This window comes from Abramis brama (genome assembly GCF_963993115.1).
Source record: "Abramis brama genome assembly, chromosome: 24".
Taxonomy (NCBI): Eukaryota; Metazoa; Chordata; class Actinopteri; order Cypriniformes; family Leuciscidae; genus Abramis; species Abramis brama.
Window position 1 is genome coordinate 9,245,182 of NC_139986.1, and position 18,685 is coordinate 9,263,866.

Sequence of the window (18,685 nt, forward strand, 5' to 3'; positions counted from 1 at the left end):
TTCCATTTGTTTCATTATGTCTGTTAGGCTACTTATGTATAAGCGGTGACAATTTTATAGATCGCTTTGCATCCTCCATTTAATTGTTTTAACGAAGGGAGGAAATTTTACGGCGCATTTAGTGTATTATTCATAAAATAAAATGCTCGATATGCTTCAGTTTAATCAGTTTCGCTTTATTCGTTATTCCCTCACAACAAGAGAGCATAATATCAAGTGATATTTCAATAAATGGCGAGTTTACTGATTGTGCAAACCACGCTCTTTTGATCATCTTAACTTACTTCGTAGTCGTTATTTTACTAGGGGGCAACGCTTATCAAACCAGCACATAGATCGCTCAATATTACGTAAACTTTCTTTACGGGAGCTGTTAAGTCCAGAGGTGCTGAACCAAGGCCAAAATCATCTTCAGTATCAAGGAGTTTGTCTCCCCAGCACGTGCGAAATTACTGCCAAAAAAAAAAAAAAAAAATGTTTGCCTTATCTGTAGATGCGTTGAATGTTATCAACGAATATGGCCACCAATGAATATGGTAATAATAATAATAATAATAATAATATATATATATATATATATATATATATATATATATATATATATATATATATATATATATATATATATTGCACAACTACATGAATAACAAAACAAAAAAAGCCCAAGATGACCGCATGTAATGAGATTATAAAGAGACACTTTGTGTATACATTATATGGTTTAACGTCTAAACTGTGCTGCAGATACTTGTGTCTTCCAATGTGCAACATATGTGACCGTCATGCATCTAGATGAGGCTATAGGAGCAAATTTGAACCTGCGTCTGGAGAAATATATGAGGAAGAGAGGGAGGCACGCATTTAAAACGCTCACTAAATTGTCATTTGTTGATTTTAATTTTTTTAGTTTTTTAGTTTAGTTTATAAAGTAGTTATTGTAAAATGAATATTATTATTAAGAATAGCACATTTCATAACAAGACTGCAACTAGATTTTTATGATTATCACAGGATGCCAACACAAAGTTTTAACTTATTACTTTCGTTTGTACTGAGATTGTTAAAGCAAGTTCATAATAAAACAAGAGTTGTAAAGAGTTAAAAGCAAATCCAAACGCGCCTGCGTAAATGTCTATCAAACCCAAACCCTCCTCTACTAACACACATGCATAACAGACTGTCTGTGTATGTGTGTGTGTGTGTGAGAGAGAGAGAGAGAGAGAGAGAGAGAGAGAGAGAGAGAGAGAGAGAGAGAGAGAGAGAGAGAGAGAGAGAGAGAGAGAGAGAGAGAGAGAGAGAGAGGCCTTCTAAATGTCTGTACATTCTATTCTATTTTTTAATCGACAGAATTATTCAACAAATGAATTATTATTTTGGGTAAAATTACATAAAACGACACATTTTAATTACTACAGACAAATTATATGTAATTGATATAGCTGGTGCGGGAGGTTATGTAGTGAATGAAAACTCCAATTTCACTAGCCTACTCTGTGTTTTATATATTTTCATTTTGCTGCAAGGCATTATTGTGTTCAACTAGTTCAACTAAAAAGAAATGGGTAAAATAAAAAATAGTAAATTACAAAGCTCACCATTTCAACGGACTACGCTCTCTGTGGTGATGTATACAAGCGATGTGTCATGTTTTTTATATATAAATTAATGCGAAATAACGCTTGTGCTTGTGTGGTATGAAAATGCTTTCTTTGTTTTGAAAAAAAAAAAAAATCTTTGGGCGTCTAATATATTTAATCAATGACATTAGCGTTAATGACACAGATTCACGTGAAGGAATTCCTAATTCCGATGAATACGATTTAACATGATTGTGATTTCCCTTAAAATGACTATTCATGTGCTTTTTTTTTTCTGCGCCTGAACAGGAGGAGCAGCCGGGTATCCTTTCTGGGAGAGCTTTTGTGCCCGAGGTTAGAATCCCACACACAATCTGAGAAGCAGCCAACAAAAACAGTCTTGACAGACAATGCCTCGCTTCACCTGCTGCTGCACTGTGCATTGCAATTATGCCAAGGACATGTACAGTTAGGCTTCGTTCATGTTATTTGAAAACAACTGCATCTGAGTCGAACAGACTGTCTGAGCACAGAAAGAAAAATGCCGAATTTTTTTTCTTTTTTCTTTTTTCATTAAAAAAATAACCACTATGGTGAAAATATTGTGCAGGCAATTCTTTCCTCAGTGCCATGACAGACGTCTTCTGTACATGATCAGAATACATACAGCAAATCCAACAAGCCCAAATGGAGATTGATTTCCGGGTGCTATCAATAAACAATCAAACTCTATTTGAATCTGAGTTATGCAATGCATAAAGTAACCATGCGTGTTCTGGCAGGACACTGTGCAAATGTTGCCTACCCAATGACTCAACGAAATTGGACGAGTAAAATTATGACATGGATGCTGATTTTCGTTTTAACGCCGAAGTGTCATATGCCTACAATTTCGTTCAAACGATCTGTAAACTGATATCAGCAAACCATGGATTTGCATTATAAAAACATAAAAAATTGATCATAGCATAGCTGACAGTGTATTAGGAAAAAATAAGGTGCACTGCGTCTACAAATAAAGTCATGGAAATGGCGACTGCACTAACCTTCAGCAGGATTCTTCATCTGACTGATTTAAAGAGCGCTCTAGCTTGAGGGCTAAATCTACACACATTCACTTCAAACACGAAAGAGAATTCATTGTTTTTTGAGTCATTTGGCTTGGCAAAAAAGCTCCCTGCCATATTTGAATGATCCTGTACTCTGAACTAAGAGTTGAAAGTAAGTTTTTTTTTTTATTATTATTATTATTATACTTGAGGGAAACAATGGGTTCAACTGCTTATTGCATGGAGCAATCGTCAAGGGAGAGTTAAACTCAATTACAGTAACTGTGCTGAATAGAAGAGAGAGAGAAAGGGAGAGAGAGAAAGAGAGGGAGAGAGAGAGAGAGGAATACATCGCAGCAAGCAGTGAATAAAAAGTAATGAATAAAAATCGACATGAAGCGTATCAAATATTTATTTTTTTTCCTGGGCAACAAAGAACTATAATACATTGACAGGCATGGGAGCTATTGCCAGCACAGGTTTATACAATACAGATAAAACCGCCTCCAATTTAGACAGTGGACACACAAGATATCAGATGGTCCCAAATGTTGAATTTATTCGAAAGAAAAAAAAAATAATTCATAAGACAATATCCATTTATTGCTCTTGTGGTGCTTTGAGGGAAGAACAAGAGGTGATTGGCACAACACATAAAAAGCTCGGATAAAAACAAGAAGATAGAAACACAAAACTAGCATCGGGGTCTCTGCAATTACCTTTTTCGATCTAAAACTGAATGGCATAAGGATAATATATAGAGAAATGGATGTTTATTTCTTTTTGATTTGTTCACTTGCTTCAATGTTGCCTCAACATGCTACAAGAGGGCTGAATTGAAATATCCCAGAGAAGAATACCCCAAACTTCTGTTTTCTAAGAACCATAAAACCACATGAAGAACTAAGCGAATATTTAAACCCACTAAAACAGGAGGCACCAGATAAATAAAAAAGAAGTTTGAACAGACGTACCATATTTACAATTCCCATTAAATTACACATAAATAAATATATACATACTTGAACACAGATTCCCTCATATAACCGTGAATCGTGTTAAATTTAAAGTTCAAGTTGGTCGCTTGGTCGAGTGAAAAGTCAGTTCTTGAAGTCATGGCATGGAGCTGTAGATTTTTTTTTTTTTTTTTTTTTAGTTTATTATTCACAATACTGATAGAAAATCTTCCTCTTTCAGCTTCTTGTTGTCACATGGCTACAATCGTAAATGGGGATACTGAGGGAAAATCGCTGAATTTCAGTCCGTTGAACTCATATAAAGTGAGTTTTATGAAAAGTCCTGCTGTTGCAAATCTGTACTCCTCTCATTGGCACACTGCTTTGTTTTGATTGACAGAAAAGCCTTGTCCGCGAATCCCAAAGTGAACTGTTTTTTTTTTTTTTTTTTTTTTTTTTTTTTTTTCATTATTACTATTTAAAAAATCAAAAATATTTCAAAATGTCAAGATCGGGAGATGGTCCGTTCAATTTTTCATCTTGATCTCTAGTGTGTTTGTTATGTATTTTGTCATATATCAATTGGGATGTGGTGGTTGGACATCACTTTCTGTGCTTCTCGTCTTTGTCACCTGCTTTTGACCCCGTCTCATTGTGGCTGTTGGGATTGTTGTTCAGGTACATTTTGTCCATGGCTTTAATGGCCTCCGTCAGATAGTTCTGCAGCGCCGTGAGGGCCGCGCACATGGCCGGAGTCCCGAATCCGTGAGAAATAAGACTGAAGTGGGTCAAACAGCTCTGAATCCCGGGCTCGAGAATGGGCTGCGGACGTGAATTCCCCAAGGGCGAGCGGTCTTGGGAGAGCAGGTCCGTGAACTCTTTGCAGATTTGTCTAGAAGGAGACACAATGTAGGATGCGTGTCAGGATGAAGCTAATTACAGCTGAAGGTGAAGTCAGAAATGTATTAGTAAGACTATGTGCTCCTTATGTGTCCCTTAATCAATGGCATACGTATTCCTTCTGACAGCAGCTCGTTGGGCAGAGTGGAATCAGAGCGATGGACAGTTTGAAAAGAGTGTCGCATACGTGAGTAATATGTCAACCGGATACGTGAGAATTGGATTTTTAGGCTCCATGCCATCTAAAGAAGAGCGTCGCCTTTGTTGTTATTTTTTTATTGTGATTCATAGTTATTTGTATGTATTATATAGGCTATATATATATATTGTTTGACTTTTTATTTATTTTTCCATTTGTAGAAAATCTATAAAACAATGTAAGGATGTAGCCTACAGGTTGCGAATATATAGTGCAAATATTTGTGTATTTTACGAAATCACTCGGCCTCAAAAAGAAGACATTGAATCCAGTCCATTGAATTTATTAATATCTAGCCTACACAGATATTAGCAGCTCTAAGCTATCCAGCAGAAAGAAAACTCCAACGAATACATCACGACAATTAACGCAAAGAGACGCAATCCTAAACAGATAACTGCGATTTGACATCTGAATAGTGAGAATAGCACTTACTTCGATGCCAATAACATGTTTTTTCTTTGGACTTGTTCATTTGGGTCTGAATGCTGTCGGTTCACGTATTCAGCTACCGCCTTGGCTGGAAACTCAGTCTCACATACATAACCGAAATCTCTGGCCAGATGCACAGCTTCACCTAGAAGAAAACGAGAGTCAGTATTTATGTTACTGCAGTAAAATGTAGAGTAATGAACATCTTTCATAATTGTCATCTAATTAACGTTCTCGGCCAATGAGCAGGACATCGCTCTCTATCAATTCTGACATCATTAAAGCACCCTTATTTTCCATTACCTAGAAATTTGAATTTAGTCAAATACATGCGTCAGCATGTACATTCCTTCTGAGATTAACAGAACATTAGATAATAACTCCAAAAGATACTAGGCTATGTCATTGATTCGTGACCTTTTTGTCAATAGCCTATTAGAAGTATGTTTTATAGCCTATACGCAATAATTTTCAAAAGGCTAAAAGTAAACCTCCTTATACTTTAGTCATGTAAAATAGGTTACTCCGACTAGGTCTGTGTGTTTGGTTTGATTTTTTTCTCTCAAGTCTTTGGTTTAATTTCCTGAAACAGTTGGAATTTTACTGCGAGCCTTCCTGTCATAAGCCTAGAATCCGGAAGAACGCATGCGCCAATTAGCATCAAAGCTCAACTCTACTAAACTGCTTTCCATAAAATGGAGCAGATCATAAACAATAACAGCTCTTCAGAAAGCCAATGTCCTCCGACTAAATCAGCGTCTGCTTGCGTGTCCACCACCCCCACCCCTCACCCTTATCTCGCAGGAATCATACATTTCTTCAGGCTCATTACCATACAAGACTAAATTTCAATGAAGCACGATGAATATTACATTCAGTCTTCAGCGGCAATGATTAACAGGAACCAATGAACCGTCTCCAGCTTTCACCTTTAAAACCCATGGCATACCAAATATCACTGCACGGAATAATCACCTCCAACTTTGCAAGCAAAATGGATTTATTCAACAGCAATGGCATCTTCGCAGTGCAACATAATTAACTCATTTATATTTTATAATAGGCTTTCAACCTACAGGTCAACTGCATCAAGCCGACAAGGATAAAATCCACACATAATAATAATAATAATAATAATAATAACAATAATTTTCGGCTGTATGCCTTATATCCAGCAACTGCACAAAAGAAAATGTTATAAAACAACACTGCTAACATGGCACAAAATAGGCCCCAAAGACACTCGAATCCACACCATGCTCAAATTTAAAGACAAGTGGTCCTGTTGAAAGGGAGAGAGAGAGATTCCTGTAATCCCACAAAAAAAAAAAGGTATTTCCGAATAATATCTCCTGATTCCGTTCTCTTTTCTTATATCCTTCATCATTGTTGCTTGCAAGACATACTCTCTATTTCACGGATGAATGAAAATGCTGATTTGGAATGAAAGCTGCATTAAGCACCTGCTTTATTAAAAATATATATTTATCAGGAAACTTACCTTCCACCAGTGACGTCAGGAGGGTAACGTTGGCAGCTTTGCGTCTCCCTGCTGGTAGATTTAATCCGATTTTATCTAGTTTTTCTCTTAAAGATCTTCCGCCATTTTTAGATTTGGCCCTTTGAAATAAATGACAAAAAATAAATAGGCTATATATATATATATATATATTATGTGTAGTTATTTCTCTTACTGATATAGGCCTATGCTACATATTTTATATCATTATATAGCCTACACGGCTATATTACGTATCAATTAAATTATATTATTTCTATGCTATTTAAGACTGGAGCGCGCATGAACTTCAATAATTATAATAACAATAGCCTAATAATAATAGCCTAAGCAATCATGTGTCAAGAGCCCTAATAACAGCTCTTTGAGTAACTTTTTATGCTAAAAACAAGACCTCTTTTAAACACTTTGTTTTAGGGGCCTGCGATTGAATGTTTCAAAATTAAAAATCTTTTCAAATTAAGAACAGTCTGTCATGTTACTATAGCCCACTGTAATCACGTGAGATTTAATTGCCACACTAAGGAAGTGTCCATTAAATTGTCTTGCATTAAAGACATGACTGCATGAGCTCATGACTGCATGACTGCATTGCAATTGGGTAGGCCACAATATTTTGCCTATGTTGTGGTATGACTTCAAATGGCTACCATGTCTGTGAGTTTGGCGAAGGAAAGCGCTTGATAATATATAATTACTGATATGCAATGGACGTCCAGCTCACCTCCTCAAGACCCCGCCGAGCAGGGAAGCGTTCAGGCACTCAGGCGGAGAAAGGCGTCTCTGCACCTCCGCTACTGTGACTTTGTACTTTGACGTTGAGCTGAGAAGAGACAGACGACCCGGAACCGAACAGAACACTTCGTTTGGGTTTACCACACCTCCAAAAAGCCCGTCCTTATTTATCGGTATGGCAGATACATTGCTGTTGTTCTTGGATATGGAAACAGGACCTTGACAAAAAAAAAAAAAAAAAAAAAAAAAAAAGAACATGATTAGGCCCCCCATTCGAGACTACAGCATCAACCAAATGGAAAAAGATGAATTACTATGCAGCAGGCAGCCTTTGAGTAAGATTAGACATATGCGTTTATATGCACATCATCTCGCACGCCTATGTGGAATCAAAGGCAGTATGGTCTTATCAGAGAGGAAGGAAAATAGATACCACAGCAATAGCTTTTCATTCAGCTCATGAATGTAACTGCTGGAATATGCCCCAAGTAATAAAGTGGCCCAGCCATCAAAATATTTCATATTATATCACAATAGTGACTCCACACCAAGCTCGGTGAAAATGACAGTTCAACATGCATGTCATTTCTTTAAATTGTTCACTGTTTGGACATCATTAAACAAACTGATTAACGAAAAAAAATAAAAAAATAAAAAAAAATGAAAACGAATACGGCATTATCCACGCAAATTTTGATAAACTTAAATCTATTGTTCCTATTACATATTTTATTATTATTAGGCTATTTAAATAATAATAATAATAATAGTAATAATCCAATACCGATACAATACAATACTTCCGACAAATTAAAATGTGTATTATTTCTCTTAATTCCAAATTAGTTTTAAGCGTTAAACAGTCCCTAACAACGCCACACGGCGCCATGATACCCACAAATCCAAATAGGCTGCTCAGACTCACACACGAGCGCTTACAAATAAGTGTTCCGGCCTAAATCCTGCTTCAGCGCCCGTTGTTACTTTATGTGCTAGCCGGAAACAAAAGCACAGGCACTTTTGGATAGATCAGTAGTGACATTAATAGCTCAGGGGAGACTAATAGAGACAAGAGGAGTTAAACGAACTCGTGAGATCGCAATTATTACGTGTATGTGCGATGAGTATTTTGTGGATTTATGCATGGTGCATCAAATTTAACATGTCAAAGCTTTCACATTGTTAAAGCGAAGAAAATCATATCACTGTAACGAAAACAACTCGATCCAACACTCATTCTCCTGCAGCCCACATTGACCAAACTGCGATGATCCAAACGAAACAAAGAGGGACGTAATTGCAAAAATGACTAAAGTGAAAATTATACAGCCGGCCTTTGTTAAATCTGTTTAAAGAAAGGCGTTTCATAAACGAAGCCTCATCTTTGAATGAGACATTTAGCAAATTTCATTAGAGGCTATCGTTTTAAATGTGACTAAGCTAAGCCAAGCACCGTCATAATAACAGAGACAATAGTGTCCGCTATGGAACACTTTGTTAAAATGGTTTGTGCCTTATCGCCAGGCTATCTCAGGGCCTACAAATTAACCCGATCTGTCTCCCAGCAAGCACGGGTAGTCTTTACGAGCGGAGAGCTGCTAGTTGAACCACGTACGGTATTAGAGAGGAAATTGCTTACCTTTCTTGATTACAGTTTGGTCTGGGATGTGAATTCCTTGATCATCAACATGCTGCAAAGATCAAAAAGCATATTAATAATGATCGAAAGTTTGAAAACATCGTAGGCTACTTTATTTATTTTTTTATTTTATTTTATTTTTGCAAACGAAATTAAATGCCGCCCAAAGAGGAAAAATTGCACAAACGCTTTACATAGTAATTTCATCACTATAAACTGGATCTTTAAAGAAAGTAGGCCTATAGATCTTTGACCTATTAGTCTGTACGGTCAGCATGCGCCACTTGAAATAATAAAAGTTTAAACGATGCTGTGTTATATCATAAAATATAATAATAGCAAATATATTTACTTCAATTTTATCCAAGAAAATGAACAAGAAAACATGCAGTTGCGGTGAAAGAGAGGATTTTGTCTAGGCTCGATTCGTGAGATCTCTTCTGCAGGCACACTGCAATCAAATTACTTATGAAAAGGAGGGCAGCCAAGAATCACGTCCAAAAATGACAGACAATATTAATCAAAAAGCTCAGCACACCGCTCACTTTGTGTTGCTGCGATGAACAACAGTGAAGAGAAGAAATCCAGTAAATAATTAATGAAAAATGGGATTGTCTTTTGTCATAAATTGTCTTTATATTATTTTTTAATTACTCGCGGTGGCGTTCAAAAAATATAATTTTACATAAAAATGTAATTTATTTTCTAAATGGTTTCCTCACACAACATCATAAAAAAATTATATATATATATCACCATTACCTGCAAATTCAGCCTAAAAATATTACATTCAAACACCATTAAAAAAAAACAAAAAAAAACATTTTTTTTTTTTTTACCAAGTTACTGTTACAAAAACAAATGTGTTACACATTACCATAATATTTTCAATAAAACAGCTACAACTTAAATATGTGACCCAGTATTAGACTTCTCCATATTATTATAGCACCATGCAGCAGCAAATCTGTATAACAGAGGTTGCATGTTATATTATAAGATTTCAGCTTTTCTCCTCACCTGAACATCTTCTAAAGAGTGAGGTATTCCATGGATAGGGATTGAATCCGTGAGTCCAGTATCAAGGCCGTGACCCGAGGGAAGTAGCACTTCTCTGCGGTACTCTCGGCACAGCTGATGCGGTAACCCGCGGTGTTGGTGGAGCAGGCTGCTCTCCTGACTCTGCCGCTGGCCGGGCCAGCCCGGGTGCTGTGGCTGCGGCTGGGCGTGCAGAGAGTTGATGGAGTACGGGTCGTTAACATGAGAGTAAGGATCCTGAGACTGCGGGTAGATGGGCTGGTAGGGTGGCGGAAAGTATGGCGGCTGGAAGTCTGAGTTGGGCGTGTGAGAGAGCGGAGGAGCGCTGGTGTACGGAGACTGGCCCACGCTTCCCAGCTGGGGTAACCGGGCTGTGCCATTGCTGGTCCCGTCATGGCGATCCTTAGGAGAGAGAGAACGATACAGTGCTATTTTAGTGCTGTTTTATATTTTTTTCTTTTCTTTCTATTTTTATTTTTATTTATTTTTAAGGAGAAAAAAATAACCAGAAGTGATTTGTAATCGCATTTAGGAAGTAATTTGTTATTTCAACAGAAAACTGATCAAGCTTTTGATTCGGTCAAGAACAACAACAAATACAACAACACTACATTATAATTATAATTACACCCCCACGACTATCATAATACATGTTATTCTACATTAAAATGTACATCAATAATTTGTTATTCATTTAGCAATTACAAATCCGACTGAGATGCAAAGAAAAATAACCAGAGCTCACATCAAGTATAAAGTCTTTGTAATAGCATTTGATGCTACCAAGAACAGCTTGCATGATGGAACAGACAAAACGATAGGATTTAAAAAAAAAAAAAAAAAAAAAAAAAAAAAACAATCGGAGAGTAAATGTTGAGCGCAGTCTTCAGATCTTTAGCCTACTCCCGACAGTCACTCACCATCGCGGAAAAACTGTGCACTAACATCTGCGAAGATTCTCGAGGACTTCAAAAGGCAAGAATTTCAGAAGGACAAAACGAAAATGAACGTGCAAATTAAATCAAGCCAATAATAACTGTAGAGCGAGGTGGCGGTGGCCGGCGTTCAAATAAAGCAATAATCCATCACAATCTGGGTAAATTCCCAATGTTCTTCATCTGCTCTTTAGATGCAATGCTTTTTCTCTAAAGTTTCTTAGATCCCCTTGGCGTCTCCCGGCTCTGTCAGTGAGCTGTTCCCTCGCTTGAGCTCATGTTAGCACAGATCTGCCTCTTCCCTGCACTCCTAATAGTAGATATTCATGACTATTAATATTACACGAATACCTAATAAGAGAAGAATGGTCGGAAATCGAGCGTGAAGCGAGGAAGCAACTCAAGGCAGACTGCACTAAATGACGTCCATTGAATGAGGAATCAGTATATCTAATCAGAGATGAGGAGAGAGAGAGTGAGTGGGAGAGAGAGGGAGAGAGAGACAAAAAGAGGGACATTCTCCTGCGTCTGACGAATCAGAGAGAGGGGGGAACATTTTAAAAGGTTCGAGGGCAAGCAAAAGTGAAAGAAAGACAGAACGAGGGGGAAGAACACAAGGAAGGAAACAATGTGCACCTCTGATTCTGGTGAAAATCCAGCGAACGCAGAGTGCATCTGGCCTGGCACATTTTTACTGTTCACTGGATGCTCGTCTACTTCATTATTTTTCACATTAGTCCTCATATGCTCGTTCTCCATGGCCCACTAGAATCCCTCACCAGGATTTTAACCACGGCCGAGACACATCAACACACGCCGATGCAGCTTAACTCACCGCGAGAGCATTTATATTCAACAAACTTTACGCGTGTCTACTCATACACATTTTCATGTCATGCGCGATTATTATGAAACCGAATGTAATAATTATAGGCTACAATCAACTCGATTCTACGCGCTGAACGAAACTAATAAGGACGCGCGGAGTGCAGAGGTTCTTTCCTGATCATGGCGTGTGTGATTCTCCAGAAACGAGCGAAAACACGTTTTACTGGCTTCGCCACTCCAAAAACTACTCCCATATATTACTGCATCCACCACAAACACATCGTGCTGCTAAATAAAGCGGGAAACATAAAATAAACTTAAAGAAAAAAATAAAATAAAAACAATTTGACAAACACATTTATTTTAAAACTAATTTAACCACTGCAACCTTTTTTTTTTTTTTTTTTTTTTTAATTTATTTATTTTTACCAAACCTATGTTTGGTACGTATGTTTGTAAGTCTTTTTTTTTCTTCATATACACACATTTCGATATTACGAATGATCCATTTTTGTTCTATAGAAATTCTACTGGCAATGAATGGGTGATATGTTTATTATTATTATTATTATTATTATTGTTGTTTTATTACTATGTTGGAAAAAAAATTACATGTGTTCTGGATCATGCAGTATGCTACCCCATTGCAGTATTTTATTAAGTGTTAAATAAAATGGTACATACAGCAAGCCAGTTTAAAAAAAATAAATTAAAACTAAATGAGTGAAAAGTTAAACCGTTCAGAATTTTGGTAAATATCATGCAACATTTTGTATTAAAATCCTGGATAAGCCGCTTACCTCGCAGTCTTCATATTTAATATTATCAGTTAATTTCCAAAGCATTTTCATTGGTTGTGGATAGAGTGAATTGCGTCTTCGCTTGAGTTTGACACAGTGCACAAGGCTCGAGCTGCGCGCTCAGATCTCCCTCTAATGGTGAAAGAGAGAGACTCGAGCGCTACTGTAATAACCCTCATTAGCATATCAAGAGACCAAAGCCAATGAATATACACAGGTAGAACCTGCAAAGAGAATTCAGTAAGAATACCTTTACTGAGTTTCATGTGTATTTCAAACGGGAGCAGTAAATGCAAGGGTTGATATCACTGGTGAAGGAGGACTTCACCTTTTCATTTGTATTAATCATCCAATTGAATTTATTCAGAGTGGAATTAATAGGCCAAGAATAACCTGAACCAAGAAAAAAAAGAAAAGAAATAAAGTTTTTATCATAGACCAGATTCTTTGCATATACACGCATTTTTCAAAAAGTTGTAAGCGTTTGAATCTACAACCCAAGAGCAGCCTGTAAAATATATATTAAACAATGCTAAACTACTGCAGCATGCACGTGCTTCAGTGGGCAAACACTGTTTCCAGTCTGACAATTGTAAACTGTTGTTTTAGTCCTATAGTGAGCCCGGGCCTGTAAAATACTCTCAACACTGTTATGCAAAGAAAAGGTCGATTCTTCAGTAGGTATACACCTATTTAGAACGTGTAACGGCGCAATTTGATAAATGTAAATAATTAACACAACAACATGGCTTGTTAAATGTGAATGAGGTCAGGAGACAGGTCGCCGACTCTAAGGCGTTGTCTCTCCCTTATCTCCATTACCATTTTTGGTGGGGTGAGTCCAGTTGTCATTAATGAGAGGCCGAAAGAAACTAAGACACAATGACGATTAAGAGAGGGAGAGAAACGCGCAATAGAAATGGATGGGTGTGCTGCTTTGTTGTTCGCTGCTTATTGATTAGGGGTCCGCATCACTGAAACCAATCGCACAAAAGAAAAGCAAAACTAGTCTTCATTCTTTAACACTATTTGGCAATCTTCACTGTGCGAAAATTGTCCATTCACAATAGGCTAGCCTATTTGTGTCTAAATAAACCTAGTCTGTCAGTTATTTAAGGCGCTATATTCACAAACTAAATTACCGAATCACAATTATTTTTTGATTTTCACTTTTGTTTGTGTTTTTTTTTTTTTAGCCTACTTTTTTGTCATAATGGACCACATCGACTTAAGGGTCATGTGTGACACAAAAGACACATGGGAAAACAGTGGAGGGAAAGTTTATAAAGAAAATAATAAAAAGCCTACATTCAGTCTTTCCCGTTTATGTTACTATAGGAAATGCTGCACAGAATGAAATTGCAATATCTGAAATCAGTTAATAAAATTAAAACATTTAGGCTACACCAGGCAAAATAAAATAACTATCCAATACGTAGCAACCAATCTGGCCTATCTGACAAGTTACCTTAGGAGTTCCTCATTTTAGAGAGCTCTGATCATAAGACTATTTCACCGTTGTTTCGCCATTGCCTTCACTCTCGCGGTTTCAAATGCAAACCTATCTGCGTGTTCTATCTATAGCATAAGCTTTTGTGTAGCATTTTATTTACAATGGTTAATGACCAATAGGCCTACTGACTGAAAACTTGTTGAAAAAGCTACTGTGGCAAAGACTTAATTCTAACTTATATGGAAAAGTAAACGCGAGCACTGCATCACCCTCATAACCATAAAAGGAAAGAGATCTTACCTGCCAGTCTCCCATTTTGCCCATTAGTGACATTCTTGTGTCTTCTCTCTGAATGTGGTACATCACACCGTATTATCTCATTGGGTCTTGTGTCCTTAAGCAAAATTCCACTTTACCTGAACAAAATCTACTCACCTGGCAATAAAAACAGAGGACCACCTCACGGCGCATGCGCTCTGCTACGGGCACGTGTAAGGCAACGACACCTGGAAAAGGTAAAAGCAATGTTGAGATTCCTGCTGCACATTAACAAGGAAGAGTGTGACTTTTTCACCTGCTGTTTTAAGTGACACATTTTAAAACTAAATCTTGCTCAGGCAGCATGCATAAAATATAGGCTAGGCCTACCAGTGTGTTTTCAGATTGTATGCTATTAGATATTAGCAGTTACAGTAGCCTTAATGCGCCATTCGTTATACCTAAAATAAATAGTTTTTTTATCCTTTACATTTAATTTAATATATTTTCACTAATACAAAAAAATTACTGAGCGAAATGTCAGCTAATAAAACAAATAGCCTATATCACCCTTATCACAAATATGACATTCAGGGAGGGACGAATTTTAGGTTGTATTGTTTTTCAAACACAGAGCTCCTCAGTTGTAAGTGTCTGTGTGAATGAATGAACCAAAATCTTTAAAAAAAATAACTGCGCATCTAGGAGAGTGACTAATGCCAGATGAGAAATTAGCCTGAGTGCTGTATAGCCTAAATGATGGCACCCCCTGTCGCTTTATTATGCTTTATTTTAACACCAGAAAGACATCTATTAGTATAAGTATTATTATAGCACTAATTACTTAAATAAAGTGAAAGAAAAAGAGAAAAAAGTGGACGCGGTCAAGTAATTTCAACAGGGACTACACCTTAAAGCACAAATAAATAATGTGCACAAATGCATGTAGCCATACCTCAGTCTGATAATGAAGTGTGGTCAGAGGTGTTATTCTGACCTGTTTAAAAGATAAAACTTTTTTTAAATAATAATTAAAAAACCCTTGTATTATATAGCCAATCTAAACCTCAACTTTTTCTAAAGAACTAAATGTCTTTCAAATAAGCTCCAAAAATGCGGCTCCGTCAAAAAAAAAAAAAAAAAAAAAAAAAAAAAAAAAAAAAACCTGCTCCAAGTAGCTTTTCGTTTAGGCCTACATCCAAGACATCAGTTAGTTATTTATTAATATCAATATTGACAAAACTACTGCATATTTCATTATAATCAAACCAGTTTATCGTTTTGTGCCCATAGTGAAATATGAGAGACATTTTCTAGACTAGACAATATTGTCAAGTAGCCTAAATGTTCTCCCTCTGATTCATCTGATGTTATCTGGCGCCCTCTATTGGAGAACAGTCTGCAGAAGTCAGATCTTTTGCAAGTTCCACGTATCCACCTGTCCATCTCATCGACCAGTTAAAATCCATTACCCTTAATGACTCATTTGACCTTCTCTTTTATGACTCCATGAGAGCCTAAAAAAAGTTCTAATTTGCCATAAATGACACGCCTGCCCTGATAGCCTACCTATTTATGAGCATAGGATACTTTAAATAAATATTGAAATCACAACTTTTAAATAAATAAACAAAATAAAATAAAACATGCAATTGTTCCAATTACTAATTTTTATTGTCACAACCAACGTTATTAAATATGACTACTAAATATGTTTCTAATTTTGTCATCTGGCGCCATCTAACGATGGTATTTAAAACTACAACAAAATTACTATTTGCTTCAATAGATTGCATAGCCTACACAACCCTTGTATTCGTCTTTCAGGCCAGATTATTAAACTGGAAGAAAGAACTGGCTGAAAAAAAAATAGTAATGGTTTATGTCTACATACTATACCTTAGTTTTAAGGAGCCTTGTTGAATACTTATTTTAATCTATTTTTTTTTAAAAATACACAAATACACAACAGGCAATTTCATTTTTTTTTCTGATTTAGTTTTAATGCCATGCCACAACTGATCTGCAAAATATTTTCCATTAAAGTAAGCCATATCCTTGCAACTATTAATTTTACATTTTCTTTCCCAAATAATTTTTCGGTTACTTTATTTCGATGGTCAACTCGACATTCTAATAAGCAGCCTAACTTTGCAACTAGGCTACATGTCACTTAACTCTTGGAGTATTAGTAGACTGTAGTAGACTGTTAAGTTATGGTTAGATGATAGGGTTCGGGTTAGTAGAATATGCTGACATGTAGTTACAAAGTTACTTATAGTCAGTAGAATGTCAGTTGGGGAGCATCATAATAAAGTGTTAGCAGATATTATGCAAACAGTCTACTTATACTCTATTGAGAGTTAGTTGACATGTTGCAAAGTTACTTATAGTAATAGAATGTCTAAAGTGGACCATCAAAATAAAGTGTTTTCTGTAACATACGACAAGACAACAGACCCCTAGATGCTCTGTAGAGGAGCAAAAGCACAAAATGGAGCATGTGTTATAAGTAACTTCAAAATCTGATCTGATGCTGTTCCCGGGAGAGGAGGTGTTTGTTAAGTGGGATTGATGTTGGGTGACTAAAGGAAAAGAACTTGGCAGGTGTGTGGGAAAGATCAGATTTCCTGGAGTCTTTGGACTTTTTCCAGATTGTTTCACCATGGCAACAAAAATGTCCTAACTCTGCTCTGCTATCTAGACCACAAGGAACAGAAACACTGACATATTGTTGAATAAATATATTCCTAATTTGTTTATTTGCCTTTAATATTATTCTCTCAGTTGGTGAAAAACATTGCAATAATTATTAAATTATAGGTTAAAATAGGGCATGGTGGCTTGGTGGTTTGAGTCCTGACTGAGCCAGGAGATTGCATGTTCTCCCTGTGTCTGTGTGGGTTTCCTCTGGGTGCTCCAGTTGCCCCCCCCCCCCCCCCCCCCCCCCCCCCCCCCACACACACACACACACACACACACACACAATCCAAAAACGTGCAGCAAAGGTGAATTGGGGATGTGATGAAGGCACAAATAAAGTTTTTAGACACACACACACACACACACACGCACGCACGCACGCACGCACACACACACACACACTGTTTATGGCAAAGAATAAACTTTGCAAACAGGTCAGGAAATCTCAATCAGTAAGACACAATTGATTGATATCATGTTCTTATAACATCTAAAGGGATAGTTTAGGTGTTATACTGTATAGTTACTCATTATAGATAGTTACTCATCGCTTCACTTCAGAAGGCCTTTATTAACCCCCCAGAGCCGTGTGGAGTTTATGATGGATGTATGTACTTTTATGATGGATAGATGCACTTTTATGGACTTCAAAACAGAAATGGCCATTCACTGCCATTATAAAGCTTTGAAGAGCCAGGACATTTTTTTATATATAACTCCGATTGTCTTCGTCTGAGAAAAGAATGTCATATACACCTAGGATGACTTGAGGGTGAGTACATCATGGGAGTACATAATTTTCCTTTTTGGGTGAACTATCCCTTTAATATGTATGTTAATTCCAAAACTTTAAAATATCTTACATGTAGGCTATAAATAATAATAAGAATATCTGCAATTAATGTGGTTATGTGGATAAAATCTAAATAAAGCGAGAAAAAAAAGGAGATATCACAGTATTGGAAATTCCAGCGAGAAATAAGTTCAACCTACTGCCAAAAAAATTGAGAAATGTAGCGTGTATTTATATAAATCTTTTTTTTTTTTTTTTTTTTTTTTTTTTTAAGGGAATAGATGAAATCTGAGGAACTGCATTAATAAAAAATAAAAAAAAAAAAAAAAAAAATAAGCAAGGCTAGCTGGGAGCTAATTGGAGAGATTATTGTGCAGTATCTTAAAATGTAGTGCTTCTCTTTTTGTTAGAAATAAAACACATTTCAGACTATGCTGTTTTGCAGTGAAAATTGTCAAAAGAAATTATTCCATTTGCATCGAAATGTAGCATATTGCTGTATTTCACTTTTTATCAATATATAGGGCAAACTCCATCCAATAAAAGTTTGACCATATTTCAAATGTGCAAATGTGCATGTGCATGTGTGCAAATGTGCATGTGCTTTAAATACGTGCGCTTAAATTAGTATCGACTTTGATGACAGAATTGAAAAGTCCTTGCTGGCAGAGGGACATTATACAAGATCATAAATTCTTATTTTGGACAAAATGTGACAAAAAATGTTCCACAGTATTTCTTTGTTGGAGAAAGGTCTTGCACCATTTACCAAGCAATCAAAGATTTTTTTGGTGAAATTTAGAAAGTTTGGAGTAAACTTCATTTCCCATAAGTCCACTTCAGAAACGTTGTAACGGATGTGCGTCAGATG

At 36.5% G+C, this 18,685-nt stretch overlaps 1 protein-coding gene across 6 annotated transcripts; it reads right to left on the reverse strand.

Moving 5' to 3' along the window:
- Positions 1-3,020: 3,020 nt before the first annotated feature.
- On the reverse strand, positions 3,021-14,560 carry tfap2a (transcription factor AP-2 alpha; the record flags this gene model as incomplete). 6 transcript variants are annotated; one of them, XM_084103374.1, is made up of 8 exons in its annotated part: positions 3,021-4,474; positions 5,117-5,258; positions 6,615-6,733; positions 7,357-7,585; positions 9,007-9,058; positions 10,027-10,446; positions 14,361-14,408; positions 14,496-14,560. In XM_084103374.1, 8 exons carry the CDS (start codon positions 14,529-14,531, stop codon positions 4,186-4,188), a joined length of 1,335 nt encoding a protein of 444 aa, XP_083959500.1. In that variant the 3' UTR covers positions 3,021-4,185. The 6 variants fall into 6 exon arrangements, with proteins under 6 accessions (XP_083959500.1, XP_083959502.1, XP_083959501.1 ...); XM_084103379.1 differs by lacking the exons at positions 14,361-14,408; positions 14,496-14,560 and adding exons at positions 10,965-10,991; positions 12,608-12,658 and having other exon boundaries at positions 3,164-4,474; XM_084103376.1 differs by lacking the exons at positions 14,361-14,408; positions 14,496-14,560 and adding an exon at positions 12,608-12,747.
- Between the last annotated feature and the right edge of the window lie 4,125 nt (positions 14,561-18,685).